Source organism: Saccoglossus kowalevskii, chromosome 21 (genome assembly GCF_978046115.1).
Source record: "Saccoglossus kowalevskii chromosome 21, keSacKowa6.1, whole genome shotgun sequence".
Classification (NCBI taxonomy): Eukaryota; Metazoa; Hemichordata; class Enteropneusta; family Harrimaniidae; genus Saccoglossus; species Saccoglossus kowalevskii.
The window spans coordinates 24,662,671-24,682,845 of NC_140661.1; the positions used below are offsets into that span (position 1 = coordinate 24,662,671).

A 20,175-nucleotide genomic window follows, 5' to 3' on the forward strand; every position below is an offset into this window, starting at 1 on the left:
ATTTGCGGTGTTACATCGGCTGTGATGACGTCATGTAATCCATGACTGATTGAAAACAGTCAGCTGCCTGGTCATAGTATATCGGCTTATTATCCAACAGCATACGCGAGTCTCCGGGTTATTGCAAAGTACGAGCGAACTGCAACATGACAATTCCGGCAAAACGTTTGCAGAGTGTTGACATGATAAATGTGACATCAGCGTCGCGGACTGATGAATTTAATTTCACATGTATTATATAGAAAGGTTGGTAACATATACTATCATATGAAATGATGCATATGATTGGGTTCGTCACGCACCAATAAACCACGTGATCTCAAATAGTCTCCACGAAAACAGACCAAATTAAACATATGACCACAATCCCCAAATCAATTAGCTTGAGAGAAAGAAGTTTTCACTGAGTTCGATTTCAGCGGATTTCATTTACATGTAGATTACCTCGGTTTTAAATTGCCGATTTTGTGAAGGAAATATTACATTCTGTGGTTAGCATTGGATATTCAATAGGTTTCAATTTCAAGCCCATTTAGCTATTAGCGAAATATGAATGAAAGTGAAACCTAGCAAATAATTAATATTTTACTGTGTTATGCAGCTGTGTTCGTTGCACTGAGACAGCTGTTCAGCTCAGCCTATATTGTAAAATTAACAATAAGATTTCGAACATTGGTTTCCTTGGATATGTTTGTTGGGTCTCCACTTACATCAGGTTCGGTTTATTAGGGTTTCCACTTACATCAGGTTCGGTTTGTGGGTCTCCACTTACATCAGGTTCGGTTTATCGAGGTCTCCACTCGTATTGGGTTCAGTTTTATATGCAGGGTCTCCACTTACATCAGGTTCGGTTTATACAGGTCTCCACTTATATCAGGCTCGGTTTATATGGGTCTCCACTCATATTGGGTTCAGTTTTATATGCAGGGTCTCCACTTACTAGTACATCAGGTTCGGTTTATTCAGGTCCCCACTTTTATCAGGTTCGGTTTGTGGGTCTCCACTTACATCAGGTTCGGTTTATACAGGTCCCCACTTACATCAGGTTCGCTTTGTGGGTCTCCACACATCATGTTTGGTTTATATGGGTCTCCACTTACACCAGGTCGGTTTATAGAGGTTTCCCTTTACATTCGGCTCGGTTTATATGGGTCTCTACTTACATTCGGCTCGGTTTATATAGGTCTCCACTTACATCAGGTTCGTTTTATATGTGTCTCCACTCATATTGGGTTCAGTTTTATATGCAGGATTTTCACTTACATCAGGTTTGGTTTATACGGGTCTCCACTTACATCAGGTTCGGTTTGTATGGGTTTCTACTTATATCAGGTTTGGTTTATAGAGGTCTCCACTTACATACACCTGGTTTGGTTTAAACCCGGATTGCATTATTTAAACTAAAAATTCGTTATACAAAAATGCGACATGAATTGATATGATATGATTTCTAGGTTTTCTGTCGTAGTGTTCATGACATTTTTAACCAAATTTACTTTTATACTTTTCCGAATGTACTTGGAGTTCCTTGTAAATTGTTTTGCTATCTCATATAGAAAACAAACAAAAAATGCTCCAAATCACCCTAAAATAAAAACATTTTATTGTTTTGATGACTAATTTGCATATAAAGGTATAATCGTATAGTTCAATGAGAAATATAGGTGAGAAGACAAATGTATATATGGGTCTCATCCTTAATTTCTACTATACATTATTACTTAATCGTGTGTACATGTATTTGTCGTCGTTTTCAATAACTCTGCCATATTTATTATGCAAATTTGGGTAGTTAATGATAGGACGATTGTTTATGAATACGGACTGAATCGAGTATTGAACTCGAGGGCGATTAGATAATAGTATAAAAATACAACACAAATTAATTACAATTTCTATCTTTTGTGACGTTTTCACACAGTTGCTGTCAGCATTCGCCAAGAATATTATTGAAATGCAATACATGAATATGTAATTAAATGGTAACCCATTTAAAATCCGAGGAAACCGAAAATTTTTGAAGAAAAAAATCATGATGTGCGCTGAAATCAAAGAAAAATATTCCGCAGGCTCAGCTCCCTCCCCCATATTTCAATTGGGTCGCCCATAAAGCTACGTCATTTGCTCGTGTTCGTGTCAGACAATATATAATCAGAGCTTTAAAATGTTCCATAACAACTGACGCTGATTGTCACTGGAATTCATGCACGCACAGATGAATAATTAACAAAGAGGGCGTACCGAAGTCCCGCCCAATTTCCCACTTCTAAAATTAACCAGACGATATACACAGTACGCCTCATTTATTTAGCTGTAAACACGTGTTTGTATCCCATATGAGAATAGCAAACATTCTATCAGGGAACAAATTACTTACGTATGATGTGTTTTAGAATACAAGCACAAATGAAACCCTAGATAAACCAGTCTAAGACTGGCCCAATCGTGCCAATGTGTTGCATGTAGAACCAAAACATGTTATATCTTCTTATGAGAAAAATAAATTCATTTGGATTGGTTGCCTAGTTTGCCTGCCGTCTTTAATAATTTTTGGCACAACAGGCCCTAAATTCATTTATTCATTCAATTCATTTGTTCAAAATTTTTGTTTTGACTCGTTGATCTGAAATGCTGTATGTATGGGCAATTAGTTGTGACCAGATGACATGTGATTTTACGAAAAAATACTTTATTTTTTATTTGTTTGTTAACTTTATCATTAAATAATAAAAATACATAGTAAAGATAAAATATATAAAGTTAAATTAAATTCACGCCGTACAATAGGTTTTGATGAATCAGTGAAAGTAAAATTCATACAAATCGTACAAATAAAACATGGTACGTAGCGAAGATTTGTTTGTGATTCATGAATGTATAATTTATAATATCACCGATGTATGGTATTAGTGAGGGCATATTATATAATTGATTAAATAAAAATGTTAAAATACATGTATATTAAAATCATAAATACAATCATCCAATGTTCACATACCATTCATTTTCTGAATCAATGACTTCGAATACGTCCATCAACATCTACCAAATAAATCGACACGACACATATAATAATGTATGAAATAAGAGTTTTGAAATGATGACGTCACAGGGTGTCACGTGACGTGTGGATTGTTTAACTTTGTCCGGGGTGAAAATCACGGGGCCACAGGAAGGGTGCGTGGATTATATTCATTGCATTTGGAAAATGTCTAGTCTACAAAAAGAGCAGGAAAGACGAGGGGTGGGAGATTCATTACATAAAGGTACATGATTCACAAAATAAATATAATTTAAAAAAATTAATAACCACGACATATCGTGTCGTGTGACAAACATATTTTGTCCAGTGGGAAGACAGATGAAGTATCACTTAAATCAGTATCTCCATGACAACCAACCAAATTTAAAGAATACATGACTCATTTTCTCGTCTATATATATATATATGTTTTTATAACTGAACTTTACCGAATGAATTACGCACAGATAGGTACATATTGTAGTACTGTGTACTGTGAAACATTTTCTTTATCTTTAGATTTAATTTGAAAAAAACAAACATCAATATACAAGCGACAGTAAACCGGTGCCCTATAGATTGACTATTTTGGTTACACCAAGTTTTAATCTTCGGACCAATCATATGAACGATCTTAGCAAAATTTTATGAAATTCGCATGTTCAGTTGAAAGGTGTGTGAGCCATATTTACCATTGAAGCATCGATCCTAATACAATTTCGTTATTTGCAAACACGAGGTGTCGCAATGACCACAGCTTTTTATTAATTAAAGTATTGCTCGATTTTTCAGTATAAAGAGTTAAAGGACGGTGGTCGTCGCGCCGCGTCCTGTTTGATATGGTACTCATAGCGACGTATACAACGCATGTAAAATACATTGTTACATTTACATGAAATTCGAACACGCGCTGCGCGACGACCACTGCGCTTTAAAATGAAATGCAATAACGCATTGGCGAATCATGTACGACAGGAAGATCTACTTCTACTCAACGGAAATCTCAATTTGCGTTCAGTTACAAAACATTTTGGCCCATTTGACATTTTGATCTTAAACTGTATTCAGAATGATAAAATAATGTTCGCATTATTTTTACACAAACAAAGCGCATGTGCTACCCGAAAACGGGATTGTCCAGAATTCATCAACATAATATTGACGTAATGAGCATGCGCAATGAACGATTGTGAAAAACAGCATAAAGTGAAATGTTGCACTGACACAAAGCTTTCAGATGTTTCTTCGTTTTTCAGTGGTTTAGTGTAATTAGAGGCTTGCAAAAAAGCAAATGTTTCTGGCCAATTTGTTTTCTAAAATCAATGCACGTTGTTTAAATTGCTTTTATTTTAACATTACAATGGAATAAGCGTTTTGAATTTTCAAAGTATAATGTTCCCGCTTACTGTCTCCATACATTCATGGAGAAAAGGATGAAGGAATACGAAATCGTGCGATCGGACGAAAAACTGTGGTGTATACAATTTCAAACAGACTCAATGATCAGAAACATAACTATTTTTCATCTGGACTGATATCTGGCAGCTTTATTATTTATACTCGTGTACTCATCTTTAGAAAATTGCAGGGACCCGGCGCATCGGCTCCAGCTTTAGGTATAACACTTCTCAAGTTATTACATTAGTCTACAGAATGTACAGTGCGACTTGTAAGTCTTCTTAGTCACCAAATCTCATCTGGCCTGACATGTAGACCCTCGCCGACAGAACGGCATCATACCTTTCTTTATTGGGTTTGGAGCACCGCGGAGGGCGCAACTCAACAGGCTAAATATCATTTTAGCTTACCACACTAGATGGCGCTCTTTCAAATTCCTTACGTCAACACAATCCAACAAATTAATTTTGTGTCATCTATACATTTCTAAGCCATTTTTGAAAACTTGAAACTCATTCGAGCATTTTATAAAATTTGTAAATAAGACAATGACTTTCCTTTTTAAGTACTGATATTTTGAATGTGTATCGGGATATTATAACGACAATAAGTGACTGTGCTGTCACAGCTTTTAGCACTGAAGGCTCCTTGAGCTGCATTGATTCAGTTCATTTTTGTAGGTCATGGCCATCAATTTACCATTTCAGAGTCTATTATAGTATGTTGTTATTTTTTGTTTTGTACACAATTATTCCAAGATAACAGGCTATTGAGTGTAATATCCCTTAGTCTATGCTTCTTTTTGTACAAGTGCTTGTACCAGTTCTACACTTTGAACTGAATTTCTTGGATTGCAAAACAAGTTAACATGTGCGAGCCTCCATGTTGTCTTGGATTGGAGCGGAAGATAATTGTCTGTGTACAACATATGGTCCTAATTGGACAGAATTAATTTTGAGATAAATAAGCAAAAAATAGACAAATTGGCTGCCAGTCAACTATCGCAGTTTAGATTGCTATACAAACTAAAACACAATTGTCTGTGAATCAAGTATAGACACTATAATATACCTTGTACCTAATGCCTGGCCAGTAACACTATGGGAAGTGCGACCTCACATCGGGGCAATAATTTCCCATATCATGCCAGGCTTTCATCAATCAAAACAAAACGCGCCATTCAAATTTATGTTGTGTGCTTGAAGTCATGCTGTGGTAAAATTGTAAAAACATCAACAAGGTATATGATAAAACCTTTAGGCAATGCAAACTGTGCAAAAAAGAATGAAAATTGCTGATTTTTAGCAAACAAAATGGCTGTCATTTTACTATCTTGGATTGGGTCGCAACAAAAATCAACTTGAAATGTGAAATAACAAATTGTCTCCATACTGAATAAACTATGTTATAAGGTATAAGCAAAAAATGATCAAAAACAAGTATTTTTGATGTACAAAATGGCAGCTAGTTTGATTTTACAATTGAGTAACTCAACATTTTAACGATAACTCAACATTTTAGAGAAAAGTTTGTTACATGTAAATGGCCTTTCAATTTTAATCTACGGTACTTTGCATTTTTAGAAGTACCAGATTGCAGTTCCAGATATTGAACTATCATAACACTGTCATCCAGTAAAAATTGACTGAAATGTGATCAGTTGCATCATGAAATTATTATTACAAAGACATGAATGTATGATTCAATGTTTTATTAATTATTTCATGCATGCTAACTCTAATGAAACCATAGTAATCTAGAAATACATCTTCAAACATGTAATAAATATTGATAAATTATTAAAATACTTGCAGTAGAACAAAACAAAAGTAAGTTAAATACTGAGCTGAAATGAATAGAAGGTATAATGTTAGGATGTACAAACAATGCTCATGTAAACAGCACCCAGCCAGCTGAAAAATTGATTTTTTTGGACATTTGAATTCTAGTTATTTATCTATATAGGCCGTCGCACAGTGGCATCATATGTTTACATTTTTGCCAACCAGCATGCAAATGTGTTATTACAAATGTTACTTGCTGACACAGACTTGTGATCTGTTGTGATGAAATTGCCCATAAGTTGTTTTATTAGCAGGAACACATGAATATTTAATAACAGCAGTGAACACCATTATTTTATCTTTGAGTGCAAACAACTGGTTCTTCCCAACCAGTCACTGCACATGTGTACCCTCGCAGAATGGAAACAAGTGTGACAGCCTATAGGCCAGGCGACTAGGCACACTATCCTGTGTTTAGTAATCATTTGTACAATAAATATGATTCTGGCTCAGTATAACATAAATACAAAATACATTTAAAAATTGGAAATAGACAGTCTTTAAAGTGTTCACTGAATGACAGGAAACAATTTAATAAATACTCATAAATAACACACACATATATATATACATACTTTTATAAATCTATTATGATTTAGGGTTAAAATGTCAGCAAAAACACTGCTACAAAAGTCATCAAAAGCAATTCCTATAGAGCCTTGACAAATCGTCAGATATTTTTATACAGTTTTTCTTCACTTTTTATATAGATAGAGAATACATAAGAGAATGTTATTTATATACCTTCAAAAAACAAAAGACATACAATAAATGAGCCAGTAAACAATGCATTGATTGGCATTTTAAAATTACTTTTTAGTAATAAAAATCACCTAATATGGTTCAATATTTTTAACTAACTATCTTCAGGATATTATCCACTGTAAAGCTTTCATCAGAATTAGTACCGTGATATAGGTTTAGGTATCATGCTGTCAATTCGCTTTCCTTTTTCTAGTTGTTTTTCCAATTTAATCAGCAAATCAACTCCGTCAATAACACGCTGTACCAGTTGAACCTGCATTAACAAATTACAAATAATTGTGAGTCACTGCTACCAAAATGTTTTACCCAACTGTTTTGTGAAGCAACCAAGTTAAAAAAAATGGTGATAATAAGCACATTGTTATGTCATGACAAATGATAATGTGGTTTATCCATTTTTGAATACACTGCAGCTGGAGAACGATAAGTAATGGTTTTCTTTGGCACCAAACAAATTGGCAACAAGGGTTGTATTGTTGTAAGTTACTACATGTGTATTGATATACATGATTACATCTGTGCATAATGTTTCAGTTCTAGTTCAATCCTTTGTACATGAACTGTTTGTAAGGGGATCAAGGCAAATTGTGGGAAAGGGAATTGTGTTGGGGGAAAAAACTGTCAAGTGTCACATAACTGGAAGAAGATCCATCACTACAAAAGATACCAGGTAAGTGATCTTTTTGTATGTTGTAGGGGTTAATAAAGCACTGCTAATTCTGTCCCTCTCCCTTCTCCTTGAAAGAATTAGCTATAGCCTAGGGACATTACGATTTACAGTTACTAAGTGCGCAAGACACAAACATTAAAAGAAACATGAAAATCAGAACAGCTAAGCAAAGCAAGCTGATTGATTTCTTCAGTAGGAAATTAGACTATTAAAAACTGCTGCTGAACATGAACTTTACTGTACAAATCCTCAAACATTTAATTTTCGATATTAATCATTATTGTGCAATGATTTTTGTGAAATGATTTTGATTTACAAAAAACAATTTAAAATTGAATAAAAATCAACATTTTTATTTGTACTAAAGTGTTTGGATACTGTGTAAAGTAGTGTGATAGTGTGTGTGAAATGGAGTTGCGCGATCTGTCTTAATACATTGATTCAATGCCTAATTAATATTCATGAATAAATTAGAGAACCTGTCTTATAAAGGCCAAAAATCCCCTGGGTGGCCACTTTAGACAGGTTTGACTGTATGCTAATTTAGGAGTTATATCCTTCTTTTCTTGCCCATGAAAAACACATGGCAGATATAATTTCTTATTGAGTGTTAGCATATGGCCAGAAACTATATTTAATTTAACCTTTTCACCATTAGACTTTCTCATTTTCTGCACTTTTTTCATATATTCTTTCATATTTCTGGAAATGAGCCTTAATATCAGACATAGGATATTTTGTCCCAATCTTCTGAAGGAAAGAGCAGCCTGTAAATGGGACTATGCTATGGATTTGTAATGAAAAGAGGGAAGTTAACTAATCAATAAGTTTGTCCTGTGAAAAAGTGAGAGCAGACTGTATTACTGTTAAGCTATTTAAAGCAAGGCGTTCATGATTGTTTTCATTTAACTCTTAATTGTTCTTTGCATTTAACACAATTAAATCAAGCATTTTAATTTGATTGTAAAATATCAACTGTTTGAGATGCCTATTTCATAACTAAATGATGGCCTTCAGCTTTTGCCTAAATTAGAACGAATGACACATTAATTAGAATACACATAGCAACCAGTGAGCTCTCTAAGCTGATATGACACACATTTATGCTAATTCAGTGGCTTGTCATTGACACAACAGAAACATACACTAATATTGAAAAACTTCCTACTATAGTTACAGAATTTGTAATTCTTATTTTTTTGTAGAAATGAAGAAATTAGGGGCCACATTGACATCATCTACACAGTCACATACAATTTTATTTTTGTGTGTGGAAATTTCAGTCCTGTTAAAGAGCACACTCAAGGTAACTATGACATTTGGAACAGTGGACACAATCCGAAAGAATGGAGCACTATATAAGGGGAAGAATCAAGTCACATATTCTAGAAAGAAATGAATGAATGAATAATGGAATCAGCAGGTGGTCTTATTTAATAAATTATTATGGATTTACCTCAGACTGGCCAAGTCGATCCATGTTTGAGATGTCAAAGGTATCACCCTCAGCTGCAGTATCAACACCACCAGTACCTCGTTTCTGAAGACGCAGATTGTCCAAGATTTCGTCAAGACGAGGGTGCTATAATCATAGTTAAATTAAACAAACAAAACTTGAGAAATTGTATTATCATAAGTTATATCATACGATAATAACCAAGTAAATGTGTTGACTAGTTTCATACATTATATCCTTGTAATAACATAATCTGTATTTATAAAACTTCAAAATCTCTACTTACAGAACTAAATTATTAATGACTGGAAACAGGTCTTACCTTTGACAGTTTTGGTATTCTAACATGAACACCTGCACGTAATCCTGTACCTAAGTTAGATGGACAGGTTAAAATATAGCCAAGATGTTCATTCCACATGAATTCCCATCCTTTATCTTGAATAGCTTGTTCAACCTAAGTGGTAACAGATGTAACAAAAATGAGCCATTGAGAATGTCAGCATTTATATTTACTACATTCCTAAGGGCTACATGTACTATTTGTATGCTGTGACTTAAATGTCTCGGACTGCAAGTCAAGAATATGTTACATATTTTTGTCATTGACAGCACAATTCTTGTGTGCAGCAGGACACTCAAATTGCGGTTCAGAAATGCATTTCATGACACCATATTGCAAAAAATAATACCCATAGAACAATATTTGATCAGAAACATTTTTGTTTGTAAGTAAGCCTCTAAAAATATGAATACCCTGTGAATTACCATATCACATTTTTTTGACCAGTGTAAATTTCAAACTAGTCAGCCATATTAGATAGGGTCTGGTTGAAATTCAAATGGTATCCTTGTAAAATAATACATTGCCTGTCTATGTACCAATAAACTTAAAGTTAGTGATTGTATTCTCAAGTTATGAGAAAGAATTACAGCAAGTCTCAGAAGTATTGGGGCAGCAAATTTGCAAACTCGCTAGCAAATTGGCTAACTGCTTTGGTTTTGACTAAAAGGTTGGCTTACGAATCTCGCCAGCGCTGCCTTGCGGTCACGCCCACTTAAGACGAATCTATGTAACAGTATAGGACGATCATCATAGTTTAGGAGCTAATCAGCGACAGTCTTACAGTTGGATGGCGATTTCGCTTTCAGATATACCAGGGAAAGTGTTCTATGCTCTTTGTGTCCACACAAAAACGACGAATGAGGTCGATTTTTTCAGCGGTTGGGTTAATGTTACCCCAACGGATCGTTTGAGTGTGAAAGTTCGTTATTTTTCAAGTTCTCTGATTTGTAGGAAACTGTTTCTCAACTTGTTTATTTAGTTTCAAGCAGTGTTCAAGAAGGCTAACCTCATATAATAAATATCGATGGATTAATCACATTTATAATATTATCACGCCAGCTGACTGTGGCCATTTTTGAGCTATTTTCGGAAATCATTCAGGGGAATCCAGACATGTACCATGCTGAGGATGCGTAAAAACATTCTATGTCCCCTAATGCAATATAGACAAACCGGCGCCAGCGAGATTCGAAAGCCAACCTGTATAGTCAAAACCCAAGCTAGCGAGTTTGCAAATTGGCTGCCCCAATACTTCTGAGACTTGCTGTAAGTATTTTTTACATAAAATGTTCCTCAGTATGCCAACAAGTGTTACCAATATTAAACAGAATCAGCAGCACAACATGAAGAAAATGTTTTTGTAGGTCAAATACGGCTGCCAGTTGGCCATTAATAAACAAAAAAGTCTGGAGCATGAACTGAAAAAATGGGATGTGCCCAGTTGGGGCTAACAATTAGAAAACTTCAAAATTAAATGTAAAATTATTTTCAAATAACAATGAACACATTTATTTTGTTATAAGGTGATAAAATGAATCATAAATGTACATGCAGGGGATTTTAGAGGATTTTTTATGTTAGTCTCACCTTGTTGATGCCATCACAGAAACGCTGGAATACACGTCTCATATTACCACTTTTTTCCATTGAAATGATACGAGTATGATCTTCTTCATTGACCCAAACCAGGAAATTCTTCTTGTCATTATGCCTGCAGTCAAACATGCATAGAATATACATTACTAGTATATGGAGTTAATGTGAGGATAAGCCAAAGTATCAACAAAGACAGTAAATCGGATATCGGCCGATGGGTTGGGGAGGTCATGCTTGTGATAACCCTAATATTATACATCTTTGCAAATATAGGATATAGGAAGCCCAAAACTGAGCAAAATGATGAAAGTTGTTGGACTTTTTTCACTATGATTCATATTTGGAATGCGATTGGATGCAGATACCCCATGCAATACCACACCATTATGACATGCTTATGGTAACTTATGGTTTTACAAGTAACAGATGTATAATAATATGATACAAATGCAGAGCTACCAACTTTGGAAAATCAGAAGTAGTACTCAGCAACTATCATATTTTTTTAAATTGCAGTGTTTTACCTATATAAAGACCTGATCATGTGTTATCGCAGCGCTAATACAGGTGGGTTAACGTAAATCTTGTCTCAAAACAATACATCAAACTGTACGGGTTATTTGCATTGATTTAATAAATAAATGAAAAAGAAACAAGGAAATTTGAATTGTTGCAAAATTAAATTTTAAGATAATATCCAAACGATCATCAAAGTTACGACGTGACATAACCTACTTTGTGATGTTATACACAGATTTTACCATTAATTTCTCTTACTCAGTCATGATGCCATTCAAAAAATGTTACTTCTTTGTTTGATATGAAATAAAAGTAAAATTTTATCGGGAGCGGTTATTTTTGATCACTCAATCGCTTCGGTAAAAAACGTTGTCCTGCCACGATGTTTGTGACGCATTGGTTGACCGACATGTGTCCTTTGACCAGATGGATCAAGAATGCCATTAACCAATCAGAATGCTGAATGGTATTGCAGGTAGAACCAGAATTTTTCTGAATGGTAGTGATCATAGTAAGGAAAGCGATGTCATAGTAAGATGTGTTGGCATTGATTTCAGTTGAAAACTGCATGATGGTTTTCGAAAGAGGTGATTAGCAATTTTTAAAAGGCAAATAAACATACTTTTTACCTGACCTGACAGGTCAAATCGATAATTAACCAATGAAAATGATGGATGATGCCAACGTGTTCACATTTAAATATGTTAATGTTATTGAACCCAGAGATTTTTAAGAGATTTGCCGATGTTGTTGTATGATCATCTTTTGGCTTGGATTTTGATGGGAAAATAAAAGATAAACTGAGAATTTAAAAAATAATTTAACATTATTTACAGCGATAACAACTCATTGTCAAAACGAAGCTAACCCATTCACGCTAGTCTGTAGTAGTCACAATAGACATCAATACTCTTGAATAGGCGTCAATGACTAAGGCGAAACTTTTAGGCATCAGAAAAGATTAAAATAACACCTTAAAAAACTGCCAAAAAATCGCCCTGGGCGGTTTCTTGGTCCCAATTAATTTTTTTAATAACCCGAACTGCCGTTTAACCTCTCTGGGCGAATTTACGGCAGAATTCAGTATTATAAATCATCTGAATTATCAAGCAAATATCTTAAAATCAAGATCAGAAACCTCTAATTTGTATAGCTTATTTAGTTATGAATAAAACAAGTCATTGAAAATGACACAGTCCTCGTTAAATTTTTGAAAGTTCTCTTTGTCTTGTCATATTAAAGCGGAGGAGTTGTCGCGTGTCCTTGAAATTCTGCCATCTTTGATCTGATTATGAAACACACTGATATGTATGATGTATGTGCCAAATATGAATGAAAATGGTACATAAATTGTGGAAATATAAGGCCAAAAAGTCAGATGGCTGTCAATCTGCCATCCTTGACCAGATTTTGAAACAAATTGTCATGGACATGCATCCTAACATGTATAAAGTACATGTATGTGCCAAATTTGAATGAAAACTGACAGAGCACGTCCAAGATACCGCATAAAAAAACCCAAAACAAGATGTCTGCCAGTCGACCATCTTTGATCCAATTGCGAAATAAATCGTCATGGACATGTATCCTAACATGTATAATCTATGTACCAAGTTTGAATGACAACTGACAAAGCATGTCCAAAATACAACATTTTCAAAAAATAAGATGGCTGCCAGTCGTCCATTTTGAATCAAATCGCTAAACCACTGTATGTGCATATGTCTCACATAAGGTACTAGGCACATGCAAAGAATGAACGGAATCAGTCCACAGGATTCTGAAATATGACTCTGGACAGACTGACGCACGGACGGACGGACACATGGAAGGACTGACAGACTCAGGAACTCACGAACAGTCGGGGACATGTATCCTAACATGTATGATCTATGTACTAAATTTGAATGAAAACTGACAAAGCATGTCCAAAATACAGCATTTTCAAAAAACAAGATGGCTGCCAGTCGGCTATCTTTGATCCAATTGTGAAATAAATCGTCATGGACATGTATCCTAACATGTATAATCTATGTACCAAGTTTGAATAAAAACTGACAAGCATGTCCAAAATACAACATTTTCAAAAAACAAGATGGCTGCCAGTCGGCCATTTTGAATCGAATCGCTAAACCACTGCATGTGCATATGTCCCACATAAAGTACTAGGCACATGCAAAGAATGAACAGAATCGGTCCAAGGGATTCTGAGATACGACTACGGACGGACGCACGGACGGACGGAGATCGAATTACAAGTCCCTGTTTTCGGACTTCGTCCAAACGGGGACTAATAAAAAAGGTAGAATATATTAAAAGAAGAGTTAAAGGACAGTATCGCTATTATGAAAATTTGAATTGTTATCTTATCAAAAATTACAAATAATTTCGGTATCATTTGGCTAAATCGTACCTCGGTACCATTGTACTTTTTTGATAGACTGATTTTCTTGGCCTTGGTGCCCTTCAAAAAATACTGATTTTCCCTATGCTATTCCTATACGACAAAACAATTTTTAAATATGTTGAAAATACCTTGAAATTGTTTTTTTTTATAAATTTAAGCCCTGGGGTTGAGTTCCCCCATTTAAAACTGTTTGCACTTTACATTTTTTGTTTTGGAATACTGAAATACAATGTTAAAATTAATTTGTAATATCTAACTTTAAAAACTATTTGATGAGCAATATTTGGGGAATGAAATCAATGTAAGTGGGTTTGAAATGATGCATGTAACATTTTTGCAACAATAAATGACTGCAGTCACACTCACCAGATACCACGACCATCAGGCCAATCACGTGCCATACCAGCACATGTCAATAATGGAGATACTGGTTTATCAAATAAGAAGTGATCATCAATAAGTTGTTGTTGTTGCTGCTCAGTCATGTTACCAAGTGGATAATATTGTCCCTTGAATTCACCACTGAGACTGTTCAATGCATCAGTAGAAACCTTAAATGCAAAGTTTTGATTTAATGCAGAACAAGAACTATACATACATGTATATATCAAATATTATACCATAGTCAAGACCAGCAAATTTGATACTGTCATCACTAACCATGATTTTTAACTATTATATAGATTCTCATAAACCGCACGTAGGCACATACAAATGTACAATGTTGTATTCAAAAATGAATTTAAAAAAAAGAAAAAATAAGTGCTCAATAATTAAATCGGCATCGAATAAAAGGATTCATTCTGTGAGCTAAGTAAAGTTGGCCATTGAGGGCACTATTTAATCTGTAATATTTTTGATTATTCCTACTGACTTTTTTTGATAATGCAGATATGTATTTAAACCATTTTCAGTAATTTAACTTATTAGCTATTATGAAATTTGACAAAAAGGGCGCACAATGAGTGACTAGAAGTAATTTGCATATTTCCCATGAAACTTAGCACTGAGAAATCATTTTGGGTTAGTAACATCATTGGATTCGTCTGAAGAGCATCTCGTCCTTTCCCCTCTCTGACCACTGAACCATTCAGCCCGGATTTGGTTTGCGAGTCCAGCTCATTTCAACTGTGTAGAAAGTGTTAACTCCTTACAAGCCAAACTGTGCGGAGTTTGTTAGATTTGATCAACTGACGGATTTTTAAGTTCCTGTAATTTACAGTGTCGCTCTCCAGTGTAATCTTGGTAAATAAACTCAGTACGGGAATTTGTTGTACCAGCTAATTATACCTCTGTCGTCCATACTTATTTATCCCTTGGTCACAATTCAATAACAGTAAATTTCAATATTGAAATCAGACTATTTTTTGAACACATCATTGTCTGCTCTTTATTGTGTTCGATTGACATTACATGCAAGATTTGTTCTCACATATAATATTCCGAAAAGAAATCAAAACTAATAATGAAAAATTTCAATTTATAATGAAAATAAGAGACAAAACCTCAATTAAGCATGTTGCACAATTTATCTTCATGGCATTCCAACATTGCACAAAAAACATGTGATTTGAACTTATTATATTTTATTTACTTTTTTAAATTCTTCTTACTAACTTGTTTTATTTTATTTTTCTGTATTGATTAATGCAATATATTGCTATATATTGAAAGAAATGTATATTTCTAAAGATGCAATAAACAATTATTACTATTATTGAGACATTCAATCCAGTATGCACACTTTAAGTTCTGTGACTGGGTCCCCTGATCATTTTATTATGTTCAAAGGGGTTGATTTTCCAAGCAAATGTGAGAAAATGTGCCTGTATGAGAATAAATTTCAAGAATGATGATTTAAATTACTAGTATGCAGATTCTAGAGCCTTGATATTGAAACTATACTGTGGACATATTTTCTGCTTATAATAGCAGCAAAGTCACTGGTATTATGCTACAAAACAAAAACAATGCCAACCCAGAATAGATTAAAAAGCACACCTTGTGCAACACATATCGGCTTGGCTATGGTCTTAAAACAATTGCATGATCATTGAACATTTCGGAAGAGAATGCTAATGTACCAAAAGTGCTCCATTTTCAAACTAGTTTCCTTTCATATTTCCCTTCACATATGCAGATGTTATCTGAAGAGCTTGCTTGCTCTTACAACAAAACATCAAAACGAAGGTATTAAAAGTGAAATTTGATCTGGAGCAAAGCAATATTAATTTAGTAACAGGAAAACGAACAACATGATTGTGGTTATAACTAATGATAAATTTACTCACTTTTTCTACTTCCCGACGTTCAGCACGATTACATGCAGGCGGCAAGCTTAATCCACGGATACAACGACCAGTACGTACTCTTGATGACAACACATATTTCTCATCAAACATTCCACCCCTGATTTTAGAAGCATCCATGTCAGTTGGGTGGATAGCATGTTTTGGATATCCATTAAAACGCTCATCAATTATTGGATCAAACAGATCAGCAAATACCTGTAAAACAATTCACCTAACATTAAAGCACTACAGCTGACATGCAGCACAGGTTCGAATTCCATGTAAACAAACAACGTATTTTACACACGTTGTATGTGTATGAGTCCCATATCGAACACAACACGATGCTGCGACTGCGCAGTGCTTTAAATACTCTGTACAATTAGATTAATCATACTTGGTTTAGCACCCGCTGGTGTTAAAACTGCACATCATATTTTACACTTGTTTGTCTGAAATAAATCTGTTTATATACTGCATGGTTTTTTCTAGAGAAAAACTGCAAGAGGGAGCACTGCAATTCAGCGCCGCCACCAAGTGGGGGAGATAGGGTTCTCCTTACCAGGATAATTCTAAGTTATAATAGAGCATTCTATGGCTTCCTTGGGGCCAAAATTACTATCAGACAGGTCACAGGTGAAGACTGTGGCCACATGTGATCCCTTGTCTATCAGAATTTTATGGTTGCCAGAGGATCTGCTCCCCAGGGTAAGGTGGCGCATGGCCATGGCATGAGGGCAGTGTGCCCCTGTTCCCTTGTTTAAAAAAATCCCTGTACTGTACGTGGTTGTTTTAGCCAACCACTCATTAATTCACCTGGCAATAAGTGATTTTCCGTACAATTGCGAGATCTCGCGAGATGCATGAAAGAGGCGCGTCGAACGTCTGCCGCAAAAATCGAACGATTTGATTTTGAACTAGAATTTCTTTATTTCGTAGCTTACATTGACCGGCTGATCTTCGACAGAGGAATATTGCTTCCGAATACCCTTACTTAATCGAAATTGCCTATCATCAAATGTGGACAGCACATTATTGAGCATGGAAATGTCCCCGAAATACTTTCGCGTTTGTCGAATCCCACGCGATGTTTGACGCGACTACGACGCTATGACCTTTGTTTGTCCTGTTTTTACGTTCGATTTCACGGATAACGCGTGATTCTCGCAGTGAACGGAAAATGGTCTATTGAATGAATGAATGAATGAATGAAATTTATTTCACCAAAAAAAACAAAAAATAAAACAACGGTAAAGGTAGAAGTTGCACAGGTAGTAAATACATATAAATAAATAAATAAATAAATAATTAAATAAATAAACAAATAAATAAATAAATAACATATTCTACTTAGATAACTTTTCTATTTTTTGGTGGGGATTACAGATATAGTTCATCAGAACTAGTCAAGTCCGTAACCCCTGTATATATAATTTCATAGTTTAATCACACAAATCTCCAAATAAAGAAAGAAAGAGAAAAAATATTACAAATCAAATTTTTAAGAGATAGTTTTTTAATTTTGCTTTAAATATATGTCTCTTAGTGATGGTTTTAAATGCATCAGGCAAAGAGTTCCAATGTTTTGTTGCAGAGTATTTAAAACTGTGTTGGTTGAGTGTAAGATTCAGCTTTGGAGTATAGTAGTTCAAGCTACATGCTAAACGGGTTTGATAATTATGGGACAAAGGATCCAAATAGTTGTAAATATCATGTACAAAATATTTATTGCTGAGATCAAAGACAAATAAACTGGTTTGTAACTTGCAGAATGAAAAAATATCTAGTATTCTTAGTTTTTTGAAAAGAGGAGCAGCATGGGAATACGAATCAGAGAAAGTGATGAGGCGTACTATTTTTTTCTGTAAGAGATATATTGGTTGCAGTAGAGTAGCATATGTATTTCCCCAGATTTCCAGGCAATATGTAATATGTGGTAGAATTAAAGAATTGTATAAGAGAATTAGGATATTCCTAGGTACAAAATGACGTAGTTGTGAAATTAATCCAATTTTTGGTGGATAACTTTGCAAATTTTATCAATGTGGGCTTTCCATGACATATTCTGGTCAATGGAGACGCCAAGGTAATTGACAACATATACGCCCTCTATCGGTGACCCGTTAATTTCCAGGCTGCCCTCAGTAGTGACCGATCGTTGTGGTGTTTTAATTATCATGTAATTTGTTTTTTCAGAATTAATAGTAAGTTTGTTAGCACTGCACCATTCACGAACCCTTTGAAAATCATTATCAATTTCTGAGAGATTGATTTTATTGTTTTGAATAAATTTAAATAGGTTAGTATCATCTGCAAAGAGTCGAAAATGAAAGGAATTGGTAGAGTTGGCTATATCATTAATATATATTAAAAATAAGATTGGGCCTAGAATCGACCCTTGCGGAACCCCGCAGGTAATAGGTCGTGGCAAAGATGAAGTGTTTTCAATACATACAAATTGTTGGCGATTACAAAAGTAGTTTTTAAACCATAATAGAGGAAGACCTCTAATACCATAATGTTCTAGTTTGTAGCACAGTATTTCATGATTAATGGTGTCAAAGGCTTTTTTGAGATCGATAAAAATACCAAAGGTGATATGGCCGAGGTCCAGTTTGTCAGCTATGTCGGACACCAAGTCAGCCAAGGCAAGTTTTGTACTGCGTTTTTTACGGAAGCCAAATTGAGTATCAATGAGTATGGATTTTTTCTCAAGATATGTAATTAATTGCTTATTAACGATTGATTCGCATACTTTGCTAAATATAGGTAGAATGGATATTGGGCGGTAGTTGTTGACATCATTTGTGGAACCTTTTTTATAAATGGGAATGACCTTCGCTATTTTAAGAGCATTAGGAAATATACCTTGGCGAATTGAACAATTGATAATGTGGGCAAGGGGGTGAGAAATGATATGGCTAGCATGCTTGACAATTTTAGGGGGGACACCATCATGTCCTACTGATTTTCCAGGATCTAGGGCAGTGATTTCATTGAATATATCGCTCTCATTTACAGGACGAAAATAAAAAGAGTCACGATAATTGCCAGTTAAATATTCAGTAAAGTCACCCGGGGCAGTAATGTTATCCCCGAGTTTTGATCCGATATTGGTGAAAAAATGGTTAAACTCTTCAACAATATCTGTTGTTTCTGTCAGGATTTTTTCACAGGGCAACTGACTAAATGAATTTAAAGTACGTGGTGATGTTTTAGTTGATTTATTTAAAATATTATTTTATTTATTAGTTCCAATATACAGTACTTTGATTCATACCTCATAGCTTTCTTCATCTCCTGCTACTGCACCAACTGTCATGATGAATGGATGTCCTGGGTTATCAACACCAGTTTGAATACACTGATCTAAGGTCCAACCATTGGGAGTAGCTTTGTCATACAACTTAGCATAAATTGCTGGTGTTAAACATTTAGCCATATGGTTATTATGTTTGCGCAGATCAGGGTAGTTAGATGATGCAGGAAACAAAGTGTTCCTTCTAGCTGCATCTACACTATTTTTCTGAGTAATGTAGATGACACCAGCTGTACCTGCTGTGGCTGCAGCAATGGCTAATACTGTCTTCTTTGGTACTTTACGCATCATGCGGTTAATGAAAGCCATGGTTAAAACAATGCTGTTACCAGTATATATGCTGAAAGAAAAAAACACTGAAACTCAAATTTCATTTGCTATTATTTTGAAAATTAAAAAAAAAAGCCTCACAAAAAAATACTTGTCAATTTGTTGTCATGTTATTATGAGCAATGTGCCATTTAAGCTAACATAACACTGACATTCAAAGATTTGCTGTGAAAAACTCACTAGCTTGATGCAGAAAATCATACATTAATTAA

General features: G+C 34.8%; 1 protein-coding gene across 1 annotated transcript; it reads right to left on the reverse strand.

Annotated features, from left to right (window-relative positions):
* Positions 1-7,165: 7,165 nt before the first annotated feature.
* LOC100371057 (creatine kinase S-type, mitochondrial-like) lies at positions 7,166-19,837 on the reverse strand. Its single transcript, XM_006816158.3, has 7 exons — positions 19,595-19,837; positions 16,315-16,530; positions 14,390-14,574; positions 11,089-11,212; positions 9,478-9,612; positions 9,156-9,281; positions 7,166-7,282 (listed from the first exon to the last, which is right to left on the reverse strand). The coding sequence occupies exons 1-7, from the start codon at positions 19,754-19,756 to the stop codon at positions 7,166-7,168; spliced, it is 1,065 nt and encodes a 354-aa protein (XP_006816221.2). The 5' UTR covers positions 19,757-19,837.
* Between the last annotated feature and the right edge of the window lie 338 nt (positions 19,838-20,175).

Bases quoted from the DNA above. Each gene is read 5' to 3' on its own strand.
- LOC100371057 (XM_006816158.3), bottom strand. From the start codon at position 19,756: ATGGCTAAATGTTTAACACCAGCAATTTATGCTAAGTTGTATGACAAA. The intron at 16,531-19,594 runs GTATGAATCAAA...ATTGTTTTACAG, and splicing joins GAGATGAAGAAAGCTATGAG to GTATTTGCTGATCTGTTTGA. The intron at 9,613-11,088 runs GTGAGACTAACA...GTTACCACTTAG, and splicing joins TCTGTGATGGCATCAACAAG to GTTGAACAAGCTATTCAAGA.